At 40.5% G+C, this 27,993-nt stretch overlaps 1 protein-coding gene across 1 annotated transcript in view; it reads left to right on the plus strand.

The window, feature by feature from the left end:
- The first annotated feature begins 774 nt into the window (after positions 1-774).
- The window catches only part of lamb4 (laminin, beta 4), a 48,387-nt gene continuing 21,168 nt past the window's right edge, over positions 775-27,993 (plus strand). The window contains 17 exon segments of the mRNA XM_028586085.1: positions 775-1,042; positions 4,882-4,965; positions 10,434-10,497; positions 13,623-13,807; positions 14,851-14,986; positions 15,276-15,349; positions 15,937-16,125; positions 18,075-18,138; positions 18,262-18,476; positions 19,066-19,186; positions 19,344-19,532; positions 19,830-19,985; positions 20,546-20,649; positions 21,041-21,120; positions 21,347-21,806; positions 21,904-22,092; positions 26,636-26,748. Of these exon segments, the coding sequence (XP_028441886.1) occupies positions 10,476-10,497; positions 13,623-13,807; positions 14,851-14,986; positions 15,276-15,349; positions 15,937-16,125; positions 18,075-18,138; positions 18,262-18,476; positions 19,066-19,186; positions 19,344-19,532; positions 19,830-19,985; positions 20,546-20,649; positions 21,041-21,120; positions 21,347-21,806; positions 21,904-22,092; positions 26,636-26,748 (2,297 nt within the window). The 5' untranslated portion in view covers positions 775-1,042; positions 4,882-4,965; positions 10,434-10,475.

Genomic DNA, 27,993 nt, shown 5'->3' on the forward strand with positions numbered 1-27,993 from the left:
GCTTGTGAGACCCCCCTTGGATGGGTGGGGATGGGCGGAGACTGCCTTCACTTGTAGTGAGTGCATTCAGGGTCCCTCAGCCTTCGGCTTCGGGCCCCTTTGTTTTTTAATCCTCACCTAATCTTAACCTTTCTAGCACAGTGGTGCCTAAGCCCAACTGTCGTTATTTGTAAAGCTGGCCTTACAATGCCGGCATGGATAGGTGGCATTGCGAAGCAGACTTTACAAGGCCCACCCAGGTTGAGCCACCCATCGGCCCCCAGAATGGGGCTAACCTCCCCGGGTTCACATTCAGGAAAAAGGGCCCACCTCAGCGCACCTTGACCTCCGGTCGGTCCCGGGAACCCACACTTAAGCCCCCCCGCTATGTTCACACTTAACCGCGCTCAAAATATTTTCGTGCCCCTGGTATACCATTTCACTATTGCGAAGCCGGCTTTACAATGGCGAGGTGAAATTGCGAGGACGGCTTTACAATGGCGAGGAGATATTGCGAGGACGGCTTTACAATGGCGAGGTGAAATTGCGAAGATGGCTTTACAATGTCGGCCAACACACGGTTGAGGATCATCACTTGATGATCGTGGCTATCACCCCCTTACCTAGTTCCCAGGTTGACGTACATTTTCAAAGTGTCAAAAACACACTCCTTGCGAAGCTGGCTTTGCTAGATGAGATTGCGAATCCGGCTTTACAATGAAACACATTTTCACACTTTGAATCTAGCTGTTGGATTCCGTAGCGAATGCGGCATATATGCTGCCAGTGGAACAGCATCCAACAGATTATTTCAAAGTGTCAGAAACACAATCATTGCAAAGCTTGCTTTACAATGCCAGAATGACATTTCACACACAGAGACACACACAAACTCTCTGTCTCTCTCTCTCTCTCACACGCACGAACACACACACACACAGAGACTAACGTTTGCTTCTCTGTGTTCCCTTACAGAGGTGGTCTTCTCCAGAAGAAGCACCTGGCCGTGCTTGATGCAGAGGGACGTGAAGAGAGGGGGGGCTGTCAATGTTGCTGAAACAGGGTACGCACACAGACAGACGCTCACACACACACACACAAACACACACACAGAGACAAACACACACAGAGACACACACACACTCTCACACACAGAGACGCACAGAGACACGCACACAGACAGACAGACGCTCACACACACTCTCACACACACAGAGACACACACACACTTAGACACACACAGAGACACACACACAAACAGAGAAACTGAGAGACACACCCACACACAGAGACAAACACACACAGAGACACACACACACAAACACACACACAGAGACAAACACACACAGACACACACACACTTACACACACAGACACAGAACAACACTGCTACATACAGTCCATTTAACTCAGACATCACTACAGAACAACACTGCTACATACAATCAATTTAACTCAGACATCACTATAGAACACTGTTACATACAGTCCATTTAACTCAGACATCACTACAAAACACTGTTACATACAGTCCATTTAACTCAGACATCACTACAAAACACTGTTACAAACAGTCCATTTAACTCAGACATCACTACAAAACACTGTTACAAACAGTCCATTTAACTCAGACATCACTACAAAACACTGTTACATACAGTCCATTTAACTCAGACATCACTACAGAACACTGTTACATACAGTCCATTTAACTCAGACATCACTACAGAACCATCATCCTCCAGCTCTGCCTCTAAAGTAGAGGATGTATTAGTCGGATTCAGGAGTTCCTCAAAGTGCTCCTTCCACCGCCCTATTACCTCCTCAGTTGAGCTCAACAGTGTCCCATCCTTACTGTACACAGCTTGAATGGTTCCCCGCTTCCCCCTCCTGAGGTGGCAAACTGTTTTCCAGAAGCACCTTGGTGCCGACCTCTGTACGCTGCAACTGCCTCTGGAGTCCTCTGGGATAGTATATCCTGGAAAGACTCCTTCTTCAGTCGGACAGCTTCCCTGACCACCGGTGTCCACCACGGTGTTCGTGGGTTACCGCCCCTTGAGGCACCTAAGACCCTAAGACCACAGGTCCTCGCTACAGCTTCAGCAATGGAAACTTTGAACATTGTCCACTGGGGTTCAATGCCCCCAGCCTCCACAGGGATGCACGAAAAGCTCCGCCGGAGGTGTGAATTTAAAGTCTGTCGGACAGAGGCCTCCTCCAGACGTTCTCAATTTATCTACACTACCCGTTTGGGCTTACCAAGTGTGTCCAGAGTCTTCCCCCACCCCCTGACCCAACTCACCACCAGATGGTGATTGGTTGACAGCTCCGGCCCTCTCCTCACCCGAGTGTCCAAAACATACGGCCTCAGATCAGATGAAACAATTATAAAATCGATCATTTACCTTTGGCCTAGGGTGCTCTGGTACCAAGTACACTTGAGCATCCCTATGTTCGAACATGGTGTTCATTATAGACAATCAATGACTAGGCAGCATTAATGGAGCCATGATTCTACGATTCACCATGGTAACAACCACAAACTGGTAGGTGGAAATACTCATGCACACATACAGGGAGTTTGAACGTGTATTTCGTTAAACAAGCAAAACAGCAGCTGCTGCTGCAAAAGAGAGAATTGGTGTGGGAGAAAATTGCTGCTCGGGTCAATGTGTAAGCATTAACAGTTTATTAATTTCATATTTAATCACAGGTAACTTATAATATTACTGGTAAAAACTGGAATGGTATTAAACCTATAATTTCATTTTGGTGCAGTCCTGTAAAGGTAAGATACTACTAATCCTATTCTGAGCCTGCAGCACCATGATCATTAACAGAACTATAATGTATAATCATTTAATTCTTTTTAATGGCTCGCACTGGTTTGTGTCCAGGGAACACTACAAAAATGTTTAAAAAATGTTTCAGAGCAAGGCACACTTTTCAATACTAAGAATCTGCTGGGATGTAAAAGCATGTCCACGATGGCTGATGTTAGTGAAATGAGGACGGATAAGGTAAAAAAAATACCTTTCAAATTGGTTATCTGGAAATGAAAATACATCTAGTCTAGACTCAAATTATCTCCCGACATAAACTCTCTGTTATGTTCAATTCAATTTTATTTATAGTATCAAATCATAACAAGAGTTATCTCGAGACACTTTACATATAGAGTAGGTCTAGACCACACTCTATAATTTACAAAGCCCCAACAATTCCAATAATTCCCCATAGAGAAAGCATTAGCAGTGGCCATTGCGACAGTGGCGAGGAGAAACTCCCTTTTAGGAAGATACCTCGGCAGACCCAGACTCTTGGTAGGCGGTGTCTGACGGTGTCAGTTGGGGTTATGATGAACAGTGGCGTAATAGTCACAATAAAGATAATGGAACAGTGACTACAATGGCAGTTGTAGTAGTTCATATCATAGCCGGGCACAGCAGGGTGTTACAGGATGTAACGTGGCACAGCAGAGCATGGGTGACGCAGTGGACGCAGCAGGACGTAGCCGGACATTACAGGGAAGAAGAAACATAACGACTCCGGGGAGTTACTCCCCAGAGCTAGGTTAGTAACAAGCTTTTCTGGGACAGGATGCACATAAAAGGAAAAGAAAAGAGAGAGCAGGTCATTGTGTCCTAAGAAGGAAGGAACTTATAAAATAATAATAGAATGACTAAGAGAGGCAGGTTAAAGAGAGGTGCCTGGTTGGGCTAAAACTCTCCCCCAACCAGATCGGGCTGTACTGGCCTGCCTCCTTCTACTCTCACTATATTATTGAATATATGATAGGTAAATCTGATGACTATAAAGAGAAGCAGAGAAAAGTAATAAGTAATACAGCTTTTTCATTAATGGGATCGTCGACCAAAGATTTCTTGAAGAAAACCTGCTCACAACCAGCTTAGGTTCACAGGCTCAGTTACCATAGTAACTGACTCTGAGGTTAAGTTACCTCTCTTTCTGAAATGGGCTGCAATTCCCCCTCTCTCTCAGGTTTGATTAACATCCCTTTCTGAAACCAAAAACCCAGAGTTTTCACTAAACATGCTTTCTGGAACGGACCCCAGATACCTCAAAACAAAATCCGTTTACCTTGCATGCTGATAGTGAAGACGACAGAGCTGGATTCACTCAGTCCAAACTTGATGGCACGACTGAGATCTGTATAAAGCTTGATTCCAACCAATAACAGTGGTGGTGATGGCGCAGTGGATATGACACATGCCTTTTTGTGGGTTTGATTCCCACTGTGATACATCAACCAATGTGTCCCTGAGCAAGACACTTAACCCCTAGTTGCTCCAGAGACGTGGGACCTCTGACATATGTAGCAATTGTAAGTCGCTTTGGATAAAAGCATCAGCTAAATGACATGTAATATAAACAAAATGCTAATGAGTTACTTCCCAATGGTTTCCTCACACATAAAGACTCCTGTACCCAACCCTAACCATCTCTGTCATCAACTCAGCTATCACAATATGCCAAAGAAATACCATGTTAAAAATTGCACCGCCGCAGAGTAGTATGTGCACACAGAGGTGTGTATATACAAAGTGAGAACCATAATATAATACATAGGGATACCCTGTTGGCACTCTGAAAAGCTATTGGTACCCCTGCTGACATCTGACGCCATGCCTCATCCCCTAATTCTTATATTTTTAGTTGAATGAACACCCAGTATAAGCAGAGCAAACTATTTTCATTAGTTTAAAACCTCTTTTGCTAAAATTTGCAGCTGAAAAATGCTATTATTAGTAGTATTTTACTTTGAACGCTAAAGTAAATACAATCCGTATTTATCTTGTCTCTCTTACTCACAAATCTCTCTCTCATTGACGTAAAACCTCTCCCTTTCACTCTCTCCCTGCCCCCCTCTTTCATTGACAGAAAAAGCATGAGGCTACATGTGTCTCAGGTGTGCTGTTACCTGCCCAGATGTGTTAGTTCTCTACAGTGAAGCAGCAGAAGCAGGTAGGCTCAAGTTCACTCTCTTTTCAACAGTTTTTATAATAAATGAAACTCGACTCGAGTCTCTCTCTGGAGAAGTTAAACAGTTTGTAAATTACCTGGTGGTGGTTTATAATATTTGTACTGGCTGATTGAAAGTTTTATTTGTTTTATTGAAAATCTGTATTTAATCTGTTCTGGCTAACACAAACTCTTCACTCTTTAAAATGAAATATAATCTGATAAACCAAGCTGATATGTGTGTTTAGTTTTAGTTGTGAGCTGTAAATTAGGCAAATTATGCATTTGCAACAACAGCTGCAGCTCTGACACAGCATGGTGAAGCTGTCAATCATCCAAAGTGCCAGGTGGACTAGCCGCAGTGAAAGAGCATTAATGACTGTAGCAGAATAAAAATGAGCTTCAGTGGACCTTTGCTTTCAAAGACTTTCTTTCCTAAAAATTCTAAATATTCATTATACTTTTTGTCATTTCACGGAGTACTTGCATACACAGAAGACTTTTATCATAGTAAAATTAATAAACAGAAATAAATACTTGAAAGTTAAAATTATGAAATCATATCTAGAATAAAACTAAAAACAAACATAACAATCAGTCCAAAATAGAAACCATTGTTAAAAAACGGTTTCTGAGGTTGTTAACATTGTAATGGTGATAAAGAATTGATGTGTGGTGTTTATCAGACTATGATTTAAAAGTTGAATAGATTTTGTTCTGCAAACAGCTGACCTAAAAGATCAAACTGTTATTGATCATCTTCATAAGGATGATTTTAATTAGGTTTATTACTACCTGTTTATGAAGACAAGCTGTCTTTAAGTCCAAAACTACTACGCCAACAAAGTTAAATAAAAACATAGAAAGCTATCTTTATAGTTTCTCCGTCTTTTCCCACAATGCAACAGTGGAGGAGCAATTTGGGAAAACAAGTGGAATGTAACTCTATTTAAAGGGATACTTCACCAATTAGCATTAAGCTTTGTATCAGTAGAAACCCGGTAGTATTTTCGAATGACTGTGCTTCCCTCCCTCATGGGACTAGATTTCTCTGTATTGTGGGTCTGGAAAAATGCCTCTGATGATGCAAAAAACGTTGTTTTCTGTCATCGGAGGTATTTTTGCTCAGAGTCTGTGGACTACAGCCAGCTAGTTCCGCATGTTTTCAACACGCCCATAGGGGGTTGGACTGTCTTTACCTGAAGCAAGCAGAGTGTCAGCCATCTTGAAGCTTCCCTAAACAGGCTCTGTCTTTTCAGCAGCAAACTTTTACAACAATTATGTGCATTCAAACCACCGCACATGTGTACCACGGGGATACATTGGTACAGATCGCAGAATATGCAGGAACCTTTATTACAGACGGAATATTTGACACACTACGCGAGATTTGCCTGCTATGGAGACCAGCACCTCAGCCTGCTGTGACGCTCAATGCCGCTAGCCGGTAAGGGGACATCCTCAGCGGTGAAACGTGGAACAAGGGCCGGGGTATGAGCTAGCTAGGTGGAAAGCTAACGCTAGCTGGCCACATGTCCCATCAATCCTGCTTGCAAATGTCCACTCTGACAACAACTGGACTACGTCCAACTTCAATGAAACTCCCAACGCGAGTTCAGAGACTGCTGTGTTTTTGTGGAAACATGGCTGAACAACAGTGTACCAGACTATCCAGCTACCAGGGTTCCGTTCCAGGTAGGAGGTTTAACAAACTCTGAGTCTAACCCTGATGTTTGAGTTGATTTACCCCGAGATGGGAAACTGAGTGTTCGGTTCCAGAACAGCTGATTTGAGTTGGTTCAATCAACTCGGAGTATGTTCACTCAGGGTTACGCGCATGCACAAAAGGCAGTATGAATGGAGCCATGATACTACGATTCACTATGGTAACAACCATAAACAAATGGGTGCGCACAAACAGCGAGTTTGAACATGTATTTCATTAAAAAAGCAAGACAGCGGCTGCTGATGCAAAAGAGAGAGAGTTGGTAGGGTAGAAAATTGCTGCTCGAGTCAATGCGTACACAATCACAGTGTATTAATTTCATATTTAATCACAGTTAACTTATAATATTACTGGTGAAAACTGGAATTGTATTACACCTATAATTTCATTTAGGTGCAATCCTGCAGGTGAAAAAGTAAACTATACTAATCCCATTCTGAGGCTGCAGCACCATATCATTAACAGAACTATAATGTATAATGATGTATTTCTTTTTAATGGCTCTTCTGTCAAGGGAACACTACAAAAACGTTTAAAAAATGTTTCAGAGCGAGTCACACTTTTCTGACGGCTCTGCATAAAGTGGCTTTACTATTACAGTATGATCCGCTACACTGTTGTAAAGAAAACTGCTGCAAAAAACGTAATGCGATACAAAGAATCTGCTGGGATGTTAAAGCCTTTCCACGATGGTTGATGTTAGTGATATGAGGACGGATAAGGTATCTACATATCTAATGGACCTGTCCACGATGGCTGATATAGTGATATGAGGAAAGATAAGGTATCTACATATCTAATGGACCTGTCCACTATGGTTGATGTTGGTGATATGAGGATGGATAAGGTATCTACATATCTAATGAACCTCTCCACGATGGTTGATGTTAGTGATATGAGGATGGATAAGGTATCTACATATCTAATGGACTGTGATCAAAAATACCTCTCAAATCGGTTATGTGGAAATGAAAATACATCTATAGTCGGGACTCAATACCGACGTAAACTCTCTGTGAATTAATACAGCTTTTTCATCAATGGGATCGTCAACAAAATGACATGTTTGAGGAAAAAACGTTTTATAATATGCCAAACATAAACTAATATGTTTTTTTATTCATGCAGATAAAACTGCATTAAAATGCGCCTGAGAGGGAGGAGATTGAGAGAAACTCTAGAGTTTTTTCACTAAACCTGCTTTCTGGAACGGGCCTCTTGACCCAATTTAAAGATATATTCTTCTTTCCAATGGTGAAATATCCCTTTAACTTAATTTTATAATGGTGGTAAAGCTCAACGGAATTAAATATATATTTGAATCCTAATGTGTTTAAATAATAATAAACCTGTCTCTTTACTTCACACATCAGTTTAATGATTAAACGTTTATTATCTATTTTATTATTTTCTTTGATAATGGAGCTTAAAAGCAGAATATTTTAATTTAAGACTGTACTGAACTAGGGCTTAGAAATCTAAAACATAATAATATATCTTATTTTTAAATCGATAAAGTGTTAGTATGAAACCGTGTTTGCAAACGATACCAACAGAAGTTAATCAGTGTTTGAAATGCAGGTGCAGCAGTTTCACTGAAGTTCAATAAATCCTCACCATTACTGCAGAGGCCCAAGCATTCCTGTTAAAGTTCATCAGTCCCTTGAGGCTTTACAGTTTCTCCTGGTCCAGCTCTGCTTAATGTCAGTTAAACACAAATGTGTCTAATATTGATTCTGGATACATTTAGAATAATGCACTGTTAACATAATATCAAATAAAGTTATTTAAACTAGAGTTTAACCATAAAGTTTGTCAGGCAGTCTCACTCTGATATGATTATCAGACAACATAACATTTTAATGACCTTATGACTGGAATCCCTACCTGTTAAATACTGATTTTAAGTTTGTCTGTCTGTTTTGCCTCTTCTCTCCACAATAAAAGATTTAAGAGGATTCAGGATACTGCTGAGGAGATTGTGGATAAGTTAGGGGAGAAAGGGCAAGATAAGATCAAAGCATGTTCTGTCAATGCTTCAACTCATTCAGTTTAAAGTTATTCATTCGGCTGCTGAGACTAAACTGAACAGAATCTTTCCTTCAGTCTCTGCTACCTGTGATAATCAGAAAACAAACAGAATCGGCAGATTATTTTATGATTATTTTTACAGTTTTCAGCTGCGATCTAGAATTAAAATCTGCAGAATTTAGAGGACTTTTGTTCTTTTCTGCTCTTTACATCAGAGGTTTTTAATATCTGGTTGTCTTTTAGTTTTGAGGTCTGGGGTATTTACATCCAGAGGATTTTAATGTTTGCAGGTCTTTATGGGCCCTATTTTAACGATATGAAACGCAAAACGCAAGTAGCTTTGTGGGCGGATCTCGGGCGCTGTTGCTATGATACCGGCGGGATAAATGACTCTTGCGCCCGACGCAAATCTAAAATGGGTTGGTCTGAAGTAGCTAGGTGTGGTTTGGGCGTAACGTGCAATAAACCAATCAGAGCGTCATCTCACATTCCCTTAAAGAGCAGGCGCGCTTGTTCCATGGCGGATTGCTATTATAACAGTGGATTTGCCTGCCGCACGCCAGCGGGAGCTGTCTGAGATGCGGCAAAGTAATAAATGCCCGTTTCGGCCGGGTGGCGATGTTGCTGCTCCTCTCGGGCGCATCTCCTCAAGTCTGGAGAGGATTGCTGCAGCCATGGAGCGTGGGCCTCCAAATGCATCATATGCTCCTGTTGTGCCCCTTCCTCCTCCCCCCCCTCCATCTCCATCCACCCGCTCCACCAGGAGCACATCGCGTCCTCCCGGACCAGATCCCGCCGTAGTTCAACATCATGTCTCCTTAAGTCCTCTAATATTTCCTCATTTATGTCATCAACACATCCATGATTCATGGAAATGTTGTGTAAATCACAACAAGCCACAAAGAATGCTGTACTGTAAAGTGCTCCTGACCGATCCAAACACCTGAAGCGCATTTTCAGTAATATTTTTCCTTTGTAATTATGTATGGTTTGCAAAAATGAGAACTGCTGTGTCCGTTTAGATGAGAGAAGTGTATGCGCGTTGTGCACACGCTACATTATGGCCAAGCATGCGCCCCTAAAATAACATCTGAATAACGCGCTACTGACTTTAGACTAGCGGCACTGACTTTAGACTAGCGCCACTGACTTTAGACTAGCGCCACTGACTTTAGACCAGGTTTTTCCTGGTCAGTGGCGGAATTGGTTTCTGAAACTGCAAAATAGCACCAATTAACGTTTGCGCCGGAACACGCCTCCTCTTTTCGCTGAACCGCCCCCGGGAGCGCAAATACATTCCCTATTTTACCGACGTGCGTCTGTGGAGGGGAAAGTCCGCTGTGCGTCGGGTGCAAAATAGGAATGATACATGCGTCGGTGTACAAAGGCAATTGCGCTGAGTGCAAGATAGGGCCCTGAGTCTGGTTCTTCAGGTAAGATATCCATTTTACCCGGCTGATATTACAGTCATTATGACTTCATGATCTCTGTTTTTTGTGTTGTTCTCTGACTGTTGATCAGTTTAGTTTTTTAATGTATCTGGTGATCAGTGTTGGCTTTTAGTTTTTTATTTTTGTGATCAGGACTCTTGGTTTGTGTTTGTTTTTTTAGATAAGACTTCTGGTGAGATCTGACATCAGGTCAACCATCAGACAATGAATTATACAGTTTAACTCATTATGTTTGAATAACTGTTTGTATTTGTCCTCCAAAGGAGAGAGAGTCCATCACAGACCATCAGTCGTGTCAAAACAACATGATCTTCATCTTCTTCACCGGTGAGTTCAGCTTGTTCGCCGTCACATTTCTCTCTCATCACTTAGACACCTGACTCATATGGAAGGAAGGAAGGAAGTGAAGAGAGATGGGAAACATGTTAACCCTTCGGAGTCTTGGGCTATTTTGGCCGTTTTTGAGTACTTTTTATTTTTTTAATTTTGCAACATAAACAAATGTTTAACATACCAATGTTTGGTATCTTTCTTTTCAGCACAGGATCACCTATATGACATGATAATTAGTTTTTCACTTTAATGTACTGTTTCAACATACTGGACCCAAAAACACACAAAAAACACAAAATCGGATTTTAAAAAATTATAGTTTTTTTAATGTATAAAACACAAACATGCCCAACCAAGCATTTTTAAAAGTTTGTAATGTAAACACAAGTTGTACATATCAACATATAAAGGTAAAATTCAGATATAATCAAGATATATACAAAAAAATATGATTTACAAAAAAAAGCGGGTGTAGCCATAGGCTTTTTTTTAGTTTTTAGCTTTGCCACTCTTGAAAACAGTTTATGCACACAATTATACAGAGAGCTACATTAAATGCCTTGCATTCTCAGAGTATGAGGGTTCCCAAATAGTGCAAATACAACATAGAAAAAGGTAAAATTGAGATAAAATCAATCTATATACATCAAAAAGCAGGTGTGGCAATAGGCGTTTTTTCTTTTCTTTTTTGCTTAGAAACTTTGTTTTTGCATGGTATCCATGGCAAAGTACAGCTGGAACAGGTCCATTGGTGAGTGTACTGAATGCATATTCACCTGGGCTTCTGGTGATCTGCAGGGCATGAACCTACTGGTTTGTGGGGCAGTATCAGGATCACTCTCTGTTTTCCAGGGCTCAGAGCTGTGGTGTGGCTGTCCTGACTTGTCTGGGGATCTTGACCTGGTTTGACTTTTCCTTCCAGCCCCTCTTTGTGTAGGCCTGTGTGCTTGTTGTCAGGGTTGTAGAGATGTTCATTGGCACATATGCACAACTACAGTGAAGCAGTCATTCGCAATGAAATTGTTGTTCACACAACCCCCCCCCCCACACACACACACAAATACACACACACACACACACACAGACACACACACACACACACATATATATATATATATATATATATATATATATATATATATACACACACACAGAAAGACAGACAGAGACACATATATACACACACACACATACACACATATAAACACAGAGATGCATATACACACACACACACACACATATATATATATATATACACACACATACACACACAGAGACACAGACACATATATACACACAGAAACACATATACATACACACAGAGACACATATATACACAGAGACACATATATATTGAGACACAGACACATATATACACAGAGACACACACATACACACACACACACAAAAAGCTAAAAGAAAGCAATAAATGTTCACAAAAAGTTTGTCTCACCTCAACAAAAGCAAAGTCGTCAATCTCATCGTCGCCACTTTCCGATTCCGACAATGAAATGTAAACAGCATCCTGGTCGTCCAGTCGATAGAATAAGTCGAGGGCTTGTTCAAACGAAAACATTCGCTTCATTTTCCTTCTGCAAAAAACTCTAAATCAACTCCTAAACTATCTACACTACTCCTAAACTACTTTCAAAATCTACTCAATAATAATAAAATAAAATAATAATAAAAAACTAGCAATAATATCTTTCGCTCTCTAATATGTCTCTCTTTGTCTACTCCGTCAATCTCCCGCCTTTCAATTTCGCTTCTTTGCTCAGTTAGCTCCTCCTCCCCTCCCCTCCCTAAAATGTGCAGCCTGAAGAGCAGAGTCAGCAGATTCAGACATTTTTCTCCGTTTTCATTTATGTCAAAAACCAACGAAGTTATTAGAATAAATGCAACGCCCGCCGCATCTCATCTTGTGTTCTTTTAAGAAAGAAAGGATTCAGAGTGTTGATCCATGTTAAGATGGTTAAAAGATTGTTAGAAGAGATAACTCTTGTTATGATTTGAAAAAGAGTATGCAGAGGCTCAAGGTAGCATATATTGATGCAATGAGGCTGCTGCTCCGTGTCCCTAGGTGGCATAGTGCCAGCCATTTGTTTGTGTCCACTAGAGTGCCAACCTGTGAGGCACTCTTAAGACAGCTGATGTTTAGTTTCATGTGTCGCCTGGACAAGTCAGAGAACCATATAATTGAAGCTCTAGTCAGCCCTGTTATAGATACACTTCCAGGTTAAGACAGCATTGGTGCAATAGCCTGTATATCCTATGGGTAAATGTGTAATTATTATGAATTTTTGTATCTCTTTTATATTTTTTAGACTGAATTGTGTGTTATATGGACCTGGGTCTGCAATAAAGTTTATATATATGCTATACATAAAATTGAATTAAAAAAAGTGCTCTACAAATAAAATGTATCATTATTATTATTATTATTATTATTATTATTATTATTATTATTTAAATATCTCACATTACTGTATTGTGTCAACAGTTAACTTCATTTAATATAGGATTGGGAGTTTTCTTTTGTGGGGTGCAAATGTTCCACCAAAACAAGTTCCTTCCTTCCATCCCAGAGGATGTTTGTCTCCTATCTCAGTATGCATCTGTGGTGTAGCCACACCTTACTCCACAGCGCTGTAGACATAGAGCTGGCAGTTAGATATATATTGATCCAGGCAGTCTATATCAGGTGTGTAGATAAAGTAGAATCAGACGTTTTGTTCATTCAGCAAGTAAAGTTTCCTCAGATGTGTAATAACTTGTTAAACTCTGATGGAGAAGTTTTCTACTTGTTGTCACTTGTTTTGTTTCCGAGTCATTTGTATTTATAAAAACATATATACAATATGATATGTAATGATTCTTGACTGAAATTGTTGATTAAACAATGACGCAAAATAAAGTTTTTATTCATGGTCATGGTTCTGGGTTTTTGATAGGTCTGTTTGCAGATTTATTTTGAATGTTCACTCCTTATCCATATTTTATCAGTTGTAAATAAGCTTTCTGTCTGCTGAATCTATTTACACACATTGATTTAAAATTCAGATAGATTTGAGGTTTCCACTAGAATTTAAAATCCTACTGACCCATCTATATTTCTGCAGTTTTTCTTCCAGCAGCTCTGTTTCACGACCCCGGGGACATCCGGGACCTTCAGGACCAGTGTCCCGACGGCTCATGTGACCCCCAGCTTGGTGACCTGATGGTGGGTCGAGCAGCTCAGCTGTCCGCTTCGTCTACCTGCGGTCTGGACGGACCAGAAAACTACTGCATCATCGGGTACCTGGAGGTCAGAGGTCACCTTATATTAAACCTTTTCTCATGACACATTCGTACATATAGCTCTGAAAAGTAAAGCACTGTAATCCGTATGTATTGCACGCATTTATTACTATCAGCAGCATGTTGACTGCTGCTGTATAAGAGCGTGAAGATCCTCATGGGAAGGAGGTCGAGGGGGGGGGGTGTTTGGCTCCTAAAACACAGGGCTTTTAAGAGGAGAGCAGAGTTCATGTCCTGGAAGAAGTTAAGGAAAAAAACACAAGACTTTCACCCAGGAGACGAGTATTATTTAGGGTGACCGCTGTCTTAACCCAAACCACAATATTTCTTTTTCTAATTGTAACTAGTCATTTTGGTGTCTAGACTTAACTGTCGGCTATTTTCAACTGTAACAGCCTCTGAAAGCACTGTCACCTCACGGTGCTCTGTACCTGGCTCACCTTTTCACTGCTAAATTTATCTGTAAAGACCACTAAACTTAACTGTCATGTGGGTTTTCGTGGGATTTCATATGAATTGTAACTTTTTGTACAATACAACCTGTTCATTAGAATGTGTTGCCCTATAACGGGGGTCAGGGACTAATCATACCAAGGTAAAGGATTCTGTTTTTAAGTGAAGCTAAACTCGGTTCTCTCTCTGAATACTTTTTTTCTCTGTGTTCTGTCCTTTTTCTGATTGACGTGTTTCTGGCTCGTACTCTGACTTTCAAACAGAAACATGTTCTGATCTGTCACTTCATTATCCGATGCTGTTCTTTACACCCTGAGGAATCACTTTTCCTCATGACTGCATTTTTCTTCTTTTTCCTCCTCCTGCAGAATCTCTCTCTTCATTCCATTCAATCTTTATTCTCTCACAGACATGTTTCTTTACAAACTGTCTCTACACTTCTGTTCTGAAATTATTTAAAAAAGTTAACTTGCATTAAAATGGGTAAAATAATCAGACTGCTGAAGACAATGAGACTTCATCAACAGTTTAGGATGTTAGTTGTATATATGATGGTGATTATTAATCAGGATGGTTAAATTTGTTCTTGTCCTTCAGGAGGAGAGAAAATGTTTCATATGTGACTCTCGGCTGCCGTTCAATCTCTATAGCAACCCCAACAGCCACCGCATCGAGAACATCATCACGACCTTCGACCCCGAGAGGAGAATGAAATGGTGGCAGTCTGAGAATGGTACGTTTTAAAACTGTCCAATCAGAGTAAGACTCACCTGAAGTTTAAATGTTTCATCTGCAGATGTTTTCTTGTCAGAGTCTTTAAAGCAGTGAACCATCACATGAAGCGTGACAAACTCACAGCTGATCAGTGATCTCTATTCTCCAACAGGAAGCACCCAGTGAAAATCGACTCACAAAGAATAAGCAGTTCTGTGTTTCTGAAACCTAACCTGGTGATAGCACAGAGATAATGATTGTATAATAAATCCATTCCATGAGTAACTAAAGCGCTGTGTCATCTGCAGGAGTTCATGAGGTCAGCATTCAGCTGGATCTGGAGACCATGTTCCAGTTCAGTCATCTGGTCCTCAACTTCAAGGTAAATCACCAAACACACACACCTTCCAGATAAATTATTAGAGGACCACAGGCCAACTTACTTCCCTAACTCTGATTGACTGATGGTTTATCTTTGACTGTTGATGAATCAGGTGTACTCTTCCTCTTTCAGTTTCTCTGTGAATCTATCATAGAGAACTCTTATTGAGCAGTGAGTGCCCACTTTCCGAATGGCTCTGATTCTGAAAGTGATTTTCCCAGTTCAATATCTCCATTGACATGTCATTAAATGCTGATATAAAGAGTTTAGCATCTTCCACGGGAGCAGAAACCTTTATTTTACAACCTCACAGCTCGTGGTCAGTCTACCTGACGGTTTAGACATCATGACTGATTATCTAAATCCTTACAGAGAAAATGAACAGATTTTTATACTGTCCTTCTGTGAAAATTTTAAACCTGTAGAGTAAGCACTGATAAACTAAAACTAAACAACTAAAATTGTATGTATCAAATGTGTTGTGTGATTTGTTGTCACGTCACATCACTTGGTCCTTTCAACATGTGAACCAACATAGAAAAGGAATATTGTCTAATGTAATTTCCTGTGCGCTCTGTCTCTGTCAGAGTTTCCGTCCAGCGGCCATGTTGGTGGAGCGATCAAAGGATTTCGGAAGAAGCTGGAAAGTCTTTCGTTATTTTGCAGAAGACTGTTTGCTTCATTTCCCTTCAGTGTCCGATCAGCCGGCCGACAGTGTCGATGATGTCGTCTGCGACAGCAGATACTCCAGCTCAGATCCGTCCACTGACGGAGAGGTAACACACGCGCCCACTCGCACATACACACACACACACACACACACACACTGTAGCAGGACAAGAATGGACCAGAGTCAGGTTTGCAGTGAAAATCCACTAAGGTGGGTGCTTCATTTTTCTTGGTGCAGCAAATTAAGCAGTGTGGCTGGTGGGCCGTGTGGCGTCAGGGCTTGGGGAATTCAGCTGCGTAGGCGAGGTGCTGTGGAGGGGCTCACCAGTGAAGTTGTGCACGGCGTGGACAGGAGGTCTTGAGTTCCGGTGCAGATTTGGGGGTCTTTCGGCTCCCATCTTCCTTGGCTTCAATTTATGGGCTTTCTGGGTGCAGGAGATAGAGCAGTGGTTAGTTTGAGAGGCAAACACAGACTGACTTGCCTTGGTTGGCGTGGCTCCTTTTGTCCTGTCACACACACACACACACACAGATAGACAGATACACACACACACACACACAAACACTTATAGTGTAGTGGCTTCAAATGACAAACAAAAACGGCTGTCTTATTCTGTGAACATTTCACTGCTGGATATACTGCAACAGGAAAGTGAACAAACTTAAGCATGCCAGACATTAATTTGCAGCATCTCATGGTCATCTCATCAGTCGAGATAGCGAGAAGACACAACAGACAACTTCCGTGTAGGCTACTTTAGAATAAAAGCACTTCCTGTGACATCTGTGGTAATACTAAATGACTGTAATCAACAAATAACCAAATAAGGTTGTGTAGATTTCTCACATATTAGCTGTAAATCATGTAAATAGCAAGTTTGCAACCTCACTATAATTTAACATTTCCTTCAGACTGATTTAAACTTAACATGAATTGCTTATTTAAGTGTTTTGAACAAACATTTCACAACAACACTCCCTTAGACATTAACCCTCTGAGAACCACCACGGACATATATTTGTCTTTTTCATTTGGGAATGGGGGATGTTTAGGGGGAATAAGCAGGTCAACAGATGTTACATAGAATTGTTGTACATCATCTGAATGTTGTGGACCTGAGGAATAATTCAAGATAGAGCTCAGTACTTTGTGTCAAGTTCAGGCGCCTATTTAAATGTTGAAAGTTTAGAGTATAAAGGTAGGGTAAGTAAATGAGGATTATTCTCATGCTCACTTATGTCTCATCAGTTGTTGCAGCAATTTCTAGGTTGGGACTATTTGTAATACAGATTTGGTGCAGGTTAGGGTTATTGGGTTAGTTAGTTTTTACCGCTGTAAGAATTGATAAAAATGATCAAATTTCCCTTAAAATGTCACAGTAAGACTGAGACCTTGAAAAAATGATAGGAAAATGCCCTCTGAATGCCTTCAGTCTCTAGTTTGTCTGTAAAGTTTCAGCCAGACATCCTCTGAATGCCCTCAGTCTCTAGTTCGTCTGTAAAGTTTCATGGCGCCGTGATTTTCCTTTAAGTCACAACAGTTCATTTTATACAATGAGGTCAAGTTTCAGCTACAATGAAATGGCTCTTGTAGGGACTAAAATCATCACACATGAAAACAGTTTGGTTCATTGAATCCACATAGTGTCAGCTTTCCAGTCAGACCCAAGTTTACAGACCCTAGTATGCAGAAATACACACCATCAAAACACACCATTTTAGAAGAAAAGAAAACATCTATGCTGTCAAATGTTATCACTTTATTAGGGCGTCAGTCGTCGTTAACATCGTCAGGACACTTTTCCTGTCACTTATCAACACTGTTGAATCAATCCCGTTGTAAATTGTGGACTGATCCAATTCATATCAAACCATAGATTACAAATATCTTCACGAGACAGTGGGAGATTTAAATTAACAAAACAAATTAAAATTACAATTAAATTGCAGTTGTTTTATTCGTACCACTGTTATAAACATTTTTTGCGTCTGTCTTTTTCTGTGTTTAGAAATCTGTATTGTATTCAGAATGTGTTTTATTGTGTTTGTCCACCAGGTGGTGCTGAAAGCTCTTGATCCTGTGTTTGAAATAGAAAACCTGTACGCACCACACATTCAAGGTCAGGTGACATTACAACAGAGAAAATTGCTCTCTGATTGGCTCTCAGCTGTGTGTTAAACAGTTCAGAACATATTTATATCTGACAAAGAGAGAGAACATGTTTTCTAACCTTTGTCCCCAGATCTGATCACCTTGACAAATATCCGCGTGAATTTCACTCGTCTGTTCACGTTGGGTGACACACTATTGGGGCGCAGACGCAGGAACCCTCAGGACAAATATTACTACGCTCTTTACAACATGGTGGTCCGAGGAAGCTGCTTCTGTCATGGACACGCTGGCCAATGTACGCATGTGGATGGAGGACGAGGGGATGTCTTTACCAAGACTACCATGGTACGGACCGGAAGGGTTTCTAAACCGATCAGCTGACCGGAAGGGTTTCTGATCCGGTCAGCTGACCTGTATTCCCCTGAGCAGCGTGATGTCATGAACATGTGATTTAATCACAGTTAATGCAGTAAATAGTTTGTGTCACTGATCTCTGACTGATTTCATGAACTGAAGGAGACATTTTTCATTAAAAAGACAACATATACTGTAAGAATATTAACTTTAAGACTGATTTAGTGACACTGCTGCTTTAACAAATTAAATGTTCGTTTTGATGATGATTTAATCACCTGTAACCTGTGGGATCGGCTGCCCCATCAGGAGTTCCAGGACCTTGTTTTAATCTTTAGTCTAGATTTCTGCACTTTTCCTCCAAATTTACTTTACTCTGAACCACCATCAGTGACATTGGAATCAAATGTCCTGAGACATCTTTCTCAGATTTCTGTGTAAAACCACATTTCCAGTGTTGTTGGAGCAGTTCAGAGACAGGAAAAGAAATAAATACTGATTTCGGTTTCTGTGTGAACAAACATGTTACACTAACCATACCAGGTGATTTCTGCAGGTAAAGATGTTTTCTATTCTTCAGGTTCAAGGTCGATGTGTTTGTCAGCACAATACAGCCGGCGATAACTGTGAGAGATGTCAGGACTTTCACCACGACTCCCCCTGGAGGCCTGGAGGAGAAAACGATGCCAACATCTGCAGGAGTAAAACAGAACCCCTTCTTTATGTTGATACAAAAAATAAAATGACCGCCAACATCTGCACTGGACTAAATCTGAACTGTTTCCTCTTTCTATGTTGATACAAACATCGACACATCTCATTTCAGTTTGTAATCATGCCCTGGTGTTTCTCTTTCAGGATGTAACTGTCACGGTCACTCAGACTCGTGTCACTTTGACTCCGCTCGTTTCAAAGCGACAGGCAGCGTGAGCGGCGGTATCTGTGATGACTGCCGTCATGACAGGACGGGGCCTCAGTGTGAACGATGTCAACCATTTCTGTATCAAGATCCACAGAGAACGACAGACGACCCACACGCCTGCATACGTATGCTTCAACTGCTTTGCTGTGAAAACGCTGAAGTGATAAAGACATGAGGAGGACTCACCCTGGTCACAACCCAGTTTTTTTGTACAAGAGAACAACTCACCCTGACCCAGATTTTTTAGACAAGAGGGGGAATAACGCTGACCCAGATCCAGATTTTATAGTCAAAATCATGGACATGTGTTTATGTCTTGAGAACTGGTGGAAGTAAAACTCTCATTCTGTTAAGACTGTAGTGATGGTCAGAGAGAGGTAGAGAACAGTCATATTCATAACTTAGATTGTGTTGTGTTTCAGCATGTGACTGCGACCCAGCCGGTTCTCAGGGCGGTGGTCTGTGTGACGCTCTGAGCGGCCATTGCGTCTGTAAAGAAAACGTGGAGGGTCAACGTTGTGATCGCTGCAAACACGGCTTCTTCAATCTGAGACAGGACAATCCCTCCGGCTGTCAGGGTGAGAAATCACTTATTTTTACCTTTTTAAACCTTTAATGAACAAACAGCAGTGAAGCAGTGAAGCTTCATGTTCGTGTTTAAGCCCTTTGAGATGACTGGCTGTGATTCGAGGCTCCAGTTGTTCAACAGAAACATGAACTTGAATTAGGCGTGAGCTACAGTTAGCAGAATGCTTAACTACGGCTGCTGTGCCATGTTTCCTCTCACACGTCCTCAGCTGTCTACATCTTAATTGCTGCTTGTAGAAACAACTTATGTGGGCATTTTTTCGGGGGAGGACAGTCTCGTATATGCATGTCTATGTCTTAGTATACACTTTTTAATCCTTTTATGTGTACAAAGTAGTTTAATTTTTTTACCTTTGTTCAGCCTTCTGTTCTTGTCTTTAGCCATACATCCATTCTGTGTAAGTTCACACTAGTTATATGTTTGAAAAATACTAGTATACAGTATAGTTCAACTATATAACATAATTTTTTTGTGTGGACACCGGCCATAAAAATGATCCTGAAACATTGCTGCATATCATGTCTGTCTGATGTTGTGCATGTGTTTCAGTGTGCAGGTGTCATGTTTTAGGAAGTGTCGGGTCTTGTGATCAGCTGACAGGAAGTTGTGAATGTGACCATTTGGCAATCGGACCGCTGTGTGATCGATGTCTGGTAGGTTTCATTTTAATAAATCATGGGAGCAGAAATCTACAAACATCTGATAAAACAGTTTATATAACACTTTAGACACCACACTTTATCCCAAAGAGCTTTACACGGTATGATCCAGACTCCGTTATGATTCTGTTAAGATCCAGACTCCGTTATGACTCTAGTATGATCCTGACTCCGTTATGACTCTGGTATGATCCTGACTCCGTTATGATTCTGTTATGATCCTGACTACGTTATGATTCTGTTATGATCCTGACTCTGGTATGATCCTGACTCTGTTATGACTCCGTTATGACTCTGGTATGATCCTGACTCCGTTATGACTCTGGTATGATCCTGACTCGGTTATGACTCTGTTGACTAATGACTAATTTGTTTTCGTATTCAGGAAGGTTTCTGGGGTTTGGGAAACTCTGTGTTCAGATGTTCGCCCTGCGACTGCGATGTTGGAGGAGCTTACAGCACCATGTATGTTTCCTCAGATTTTATTCAGCTTTTGAAATTTAATTTCAATTGAAAATTTCATTAATTTAATGAATGAATGGCTGAAAAGGAACTAAAGATCAGGTCAATTTGATTTCCACAGCCTAGAATCCCATATTAGTCTCAGCTATTAATACCAGATAAATAAATCCTAACTCAAATCCTAATCTCATTCTTTACTTTCTGTCTCCTTCGTCACTTCCTGTCCCAGGTGTTCTCCGGAGGATGGACAGTGTCAGTGTTTACCCAACATGGTGGGTCGGCGCTGCTCCGACCCTGCCCCCGCCTACTTCCTGCCTCTGTTGGACTACTTCCTGTATGAGGCGGAGCTCGCTGCTCCGCTGCACGGAGGAAGCTCTCCTCCGTCTACTCCTCCATCATCTTCTTCTTCTCCTCTGGTGAGAACTGAAGAGTCAATGTGATGATCAGAGAGATCAGAGACAGCAGTGTGCCTCCATGTTTCTGTGTGTTCACCTCTTAGTAACATCTGTGTGTGTGTGTCTGTGTGTGTCTGTGTGGCTGTGTGTGTGTGAGTCTGTCTCCAGGTCAACCCTGGTGTTTTGCCGCGGTGTGAGAAGTATTTCAGAGAGCAGGGTTATGACTTTAAGTTCACTAACGGACGAGTCATTCTGGTTCGAAAGACTCCAAGACTCACCCGCCGGAGGAGACAGGTGGGATGTTTTATTTATTTCCCGGTTTGAGCTTTCAGCCAATCAGATGGTCATCCTGAGCCCTGAGTATTAGCTAATGATTGTTTACATCCTGCAGCAGAGAGGCCTCCCTCTGGAACCTGGTCACGCCCTGCAGATCGTTCCCCGTCAGAGGACAGCTGATCGCCCCGTCACGTGGACCGGCCTGGGATTTGTCAGAGTGTTGGAGGGGGCGGGGCTTAGGTTCACTGTAGACAACCTCCCATCGTCTATGGATTACCAGCTCGTGATTCGTTATGAGCCAGAGGTAAACGAATGGTCAGGGTTCTGGTTTTTATTTATTTATTTATTTATTAGTTTATTTGACAGGGACAGTGTACATTAATTAACATTGCTGCAAATGCACCAGAATTAGCCAAAAGGCTATTTTTCATCCGTTGTCCCTGGACAGATCTTAAAATTGTCTACCTAAAAAAAAAACAATAAGAAGAAGATTACAGTGAACAATACAAATATAAAAGAGCAGTAAAACAGATTTAAATATTCAAATCCTGTTGATGAATACAGTGTACAGAATAAGTTTGCTGTAAGACAGACATTAGGTTAAAAAAGAAAAAAATATATATACACACATACATACACACATCCGTACATATATATATATATATACATATACATACATACACACACATACACACATACCCATACTCATACATACAGTATATAAAAACATATTAAACTACACATTGACACAAGTGAGACACAAGTGGCAGCACGGTTGGATTGAGGGAAGATAATACATATTCTTATTAATGCTGACATGTCTGATGTGTTATGAACCAGTTTTTTAGCTGTTTTTTGAAGAGAGTGTAAGTGGTGAGTTCTCTGATGTTCTGAGGGACAGAGTTCCACTCCTGTGCTGCTGTGACTGAAAAGGCACTCTGACTAAATGCACTTTTCCGCAGAGGAACAACACAGTCTCCTCGGGCCGACCCTCGTGTTACTCTCTGTGTGGTGTTCCTGATATTTACAAACTGACTGAGTGGAGGAGATGACAGGCCATGGATGATTTTGTATAACAGACAGAGGTTTGAATACTTGATGACATTTTTCCCAACTTAAAAGCTTATGCTTTTGTAAAATAGCACAATGGTGATATCTTGAAGTTTTTTAACCAGAATTTTGATTGTCTGTTTGTAAAGTGACTCTAAAGGTTTTAGTGTTGTTTTATTTGCCTGTGACCAGGTTGTAAGACAGTTAGTAATGTGAGACAGAACCATACTGTGCATGAACATTTTAGCTGCCGGAAGTGACAAGTGTGATCTTATGAACCGGAAATTTGTGATATTAAATTTGACTCGATTGCAGACCTTTTTTATCTGTGATTTAAAAGTTAGTTTTGAGTCTATTAAGATGCCTAGGTATTTGAATTCTGACACAACTTGGATTTTTTCCCCTGTCACATAAATATCTGCCTGATTATTTGCAATGTTTGATTTAGAAAAGTACATTGAAACTGTTTTATTTACATTAAGTTTTAAGCAGGATTGAGTTAGCCATTCAGAGACATGTACCATAGTCTGTGTAAGTTTTTCAGCAACTTGTTTTGAGTTTTTACCATGGGTATAGATGACTGTATCGTCTGCATACATCTGAATATAGGCGTCTGAACAAACTGAAGGAAGGTCATTTATATACAGTGAAAATAGAAGAGGCCCCAAAATAGAACCTTGAGGTACCCCTGTGGACATGGCGAGGGGCGGTGAGTGGTAATCACTGACCCTGACTGACTGTGAGCGATTCGATAGATATGATTCTATCCATTTTATTGCATCTGAGGAGAAGTTAAATTTGCTTAGTTTGGTTAATAATATTTGATGATTTACAGTGTCAAAGGCTTTTTTTAGATCAAGAAACACAGCTCCAACCACGCCACCTTTATCCAATAAATGTTTGATATTTTCTATGAAAAAACAATTAGCAGTTTCCGTGGAGTGTTGAGTTCTGAAACCAAATTGCATTGAATGAAGGGAAAATGTAGTGATATTCAAGTGTGATTATTTGTTGGGAAATTAGTTTCTCTGCAACTTTTGACACTGTAGGTGTAATGCTGATTGGTCTGTAATTGTCCACTGACAATGGATCTCCATTTTTGAAAATTGGAACAACAGCAGCAGACTTCCACACACTTGGAAATACTGCCTCAATAATGGAGAGATTAACAATTTTGGTTATTGGTGATAATAACGTGGAACTGAGTTCTTTTAGCATGCACATATCTATGCCAAATATGTCTCTAGTTCTGGAAGGTTTTAGTGCTCTTATTGTCTGTAAGACTTCATATTCTGTGACTGTGCCTAGGCTGAATATTGGCTCCGAATTATTTATCGGACAAACAACTAGATTGTTTGATGGGAAGCTTTGGGCAATAGTGGATACAGATTCAATAAAGAAAGTATTGAAGGCATCTGCAACTTCTTTGGTGTTGTTTGTAATCTGCCCATTTATCTTAATTTCTAGAAGTTGTTTCATTTTTGTGTCCTGTCCTACAAGTTTTTTTAGTTGGTTCCAGATTGTTTTAGAATCCCCTTTTGCATTTTCTATTATAGTCAAGAAAAAATCTGCTTTGGCCTTGCGTATAGCTTTAACAGTTTTATTCCTCAATGTTGTAAACATATTTTTAGCAATAGCTGACTTAGTTTTAATTGCATTTTTTAACGCAAGATCCCTCTCTTTCATTAGTTTGAGTATGTCAGAGTTCATCCAGGGTAGTATGTTTTTATTGTGTTTTTGTTTAACTTTACAGCTGAAATCTTTAATTGTTCTCTCAATTGTCGCTAAAAAAGTTTCACAGTCCATTTCACAATTTGTTCCCAACAATATGTGATCCCAGTCAATCCGCTGGACAGCACTTTTAAATCCTTCCTGGTGTTTTTGGGGGATTCCAACAAACTCACGCCCTCTGACAGAACAATCAAATCTCTTTTTTGAGAGCTTTCTGGCCACAAGGATCAAATTGTGATCAGAAAGACCAGCTAACATATTGTATGATTTAATTATTCTCTCAGGTCGGTTGGTAAATGCTAAATCAATCTGGGTGCTGCTTGATGTGGTGATTCTTGTGGGCCCTTTGATCATTTGGACTAGATCAAATTTGTCAGTTATTTGTTTAAGTTTTTTTCTACATGATGTGTCCTCCCAGTTTATGTTGATATCCCCAAAATAATGGTCTCTTTGTTTAAGTTACATTCTTTCAGTAAGTTGTCAAACTTTTCATAAAAGGTGGCATCTGAGGGGGGGGCGATAGATCACAATGATTGTGAAAGACATTTGTGGTGATAGCGTGATATTTAAGCCCAAGCATTCCAGTTCATGATCATTCAGCCATTGAATTTCCTGACACTGAATGTTGTTTTTTATGTATATCATGACACCACCACCCTTTGCACCTTCTCTGTCTCTCCTGAACATATTATAGCCAGGGATGTTAAGTGCTGCAGAGGGGGCATTGTTGTAGAGCCAGGTCTCAGATAGACAGAGATAATCCAGATTTGAGTTGAGTAACAGGTGATTAACCTGATCTGTTGACATGATGCTTCTTATGTTTAAATGCCCACCCAGCAGACCTTTGGGCTTTGCTTTAGGGTCCCAAATTATTTTCGAGTGATTGACAGTTTGAAAGAACGCCCATTTCCGGTGATTGGCTACCCCTGGATTGAGCCTCTTCCTGTTTACGGATGTTACCATGGTGACGGAGCGGCCATTCAGGAAAGTTTGTTGTTGTTGTTTGTCTGGATCATGCCTCCCGCTTCCATGCGAGGCCAAGGCTGTAACGCGCTGTTGACCCACGGACTCGCGACTGAAGCTTCTCTCCGACACAACGGCACACATCCTCGGACCCGGAGTTTCCCCGTGCAGAACCGCGACAGACAGCCCTGGTACCGCGCCATCCACACCATCGCCCTCGCCTCCCCGTACAGACAGCTCGGCCACAGTTGACGACGGGTACAGAGGAAGGAGAGAATCAGCACGTTGTACAGAGGAAAACAGAAACGTAGGCCTACCTGAACATACCTGTAAGGTAGGAGTGACGCGTTTGTCCTCTGTGTGCGGGTTAATGTTAACCTCTCCTGGCGTCTCGAAGTGGTGCGGGCCTTGGCACGGGTGGATGTCTCCAGATAACATCAAACATATGACGATAATAAGTCCAGTCGTCAGAGAAGTTTGTGTCGGAGTAGTTGATTTAGTTTTCTTGGTAAACTTATTGTAAAGTGTTGGATAGACCAGAGTCACAGCCAGTGTGTAGGTTCCATAGCCGGTGCTTGTCTTTGCCAAATCATTGTTTGTTTGTTTGAATCCCAAGTTTTCATATTTAGACGGGTTGTCGTTTAAATGAAGCAGTGGAAAGATGTTACAAACCATTCGAGCTGGGTCAACATGAATAGGCTCCGAAATCGTTGTGAGCAAACAATAGACTAGGAGCACTGTGACAGCCCCTCTCCCACCTGCAGCCATCTTGTGAGGTGGACTTGTAAGCACAATCCATGCTCCATCCATGATGCTTTTATCTGGTTTTTATCTACGTTTTTACAAACTTTAATCTTCAGATATTAAATGATGAAGCTCTGGTAATGGTTTTGTATCTTTTTACTATGAACTGTTTTATAAAAAAAATAGACAACAGCAATGACATTAATTGTAAAAAGACATTAAATTGAATCACTTCACACAGAAATAATTAACAGTAAACGCCATGAGCCTCCAACCTTCATGGTGACTTTTATTTCCTGGCTGCTTTAATTAGAAATTGCTCTTCCTGTATTAAAACATCAGCTGATCTTTCTTTGCAGTCTCCGTCTGATTGGCTGGCTTCAGTCAGCATCATTGCGGTGTCGCTGGGTGACGGCAGATGCAGCAGCGACCCGACAGGAAGTAAAACACTGATTCTTCCTGGAAACTCCAGGTGAGAATCTATCAGAAAAGTATGTTTTTGAGAGTGTTTTGACCAGAAGGAAGGGCATATGACACTTCATGTGTGAAATAAATACTCTTAAAGACGCAAACAGTCAATCCTCAGTAAGATGAATTTAGTTATATATAGGGATACTGCTCCCCCCTTTGTTCCTGAGAGACAACAGTTATTATTCACATGGTGACCACTAGAGGTCGCTGTCAGGTCACCTTTCACTATTAGTTATTGATTATATGTTATATCTGTGATCAGATTACAATGACACAACTAATCATGTGAAGACATGTGACAGTAAAGCTTGTTTTTAATGAAAGACATGTCATTTTGGGCTATTTTGCTTCCGTAGCATGTCTTTTTTCACACTATTGGGAAAAAAACATCCAAAATACACATTTAGGTGTTTATTTTGTCCCACTTTGTCTATTTGCGCCTGTGTTTTCTGCCAAAAAGATAGCATTAGACAATGCATTTTTACATATTTAAATTTCAGAAAATTTGTAATACCAAAATATATATCATGATGACAGTAATCAGTTTCATGTTGAGATCTGTTAGTTCAAATGTTTTACCCTATTCACCTGTAATGTCTTACAAAAATGTTTATAATCCATATCTTTATATAAAGGCCATTTTCTCAAAATGAGTTTTTCAGTCAGAAATCTCCATTTCAGCAGCACTTACATACACCAAACTTTCCACTTTCATTCCTATCTCATATTCTGAAAGTTTTTACCGAGGGATGTGTTCAGATATCCTTCATAGCCTGATGTATCTAACATTTTATACCTAAAAACATAGCTAAAATTTTTTCATTGCTGTTGACAAAATATTTTGATTTATGGAGACATAAAAAGAGATATCTGAAATCCCCCTATGTAAAAAACTTTCACTCTGATATGTCAACAAAATGTTCAGATTTCTGTTCTGGAAATGTATGCAAATAAACACATTTTTAACAAAATAATGCATAATTTTTAACATAATTTGAAAAACTTGTAATGAAAAAAAAAAATATTTGTCTTAATATCAGTAATCAACTGGGAAAGTTTCATGGTGATATTTATTAGTTAATTATTTTCCTGTTCAACTGGGCTGTCTCCCCTTAACTGTTTGTTTACTTGTTTGTCTCCAGAGGCCCGTTCCAGAAAGCAGGTTCATTTCATTCATTCAGTCTGTATCAGGCGCATTTTAATGCAGTTTTATCTGCATGAATAAAAAACGCATTGGTTTATATTA

The sequence above is a fragment of the Perca flavescens genome, chromosome 8, assembly GCF_004354835.1.
Source record: "Perca flavescens isolate YP-PL-M2 chromosome 8, PFLA_1.0, whole genome shotgun sequence".
In the NCBI taxonomy this organism is placed as follows: Eukaryota; Metazoa; Chordata; class Actinopteri; order Perciformes; family Percidae; genus Perca; species Perca flavescens.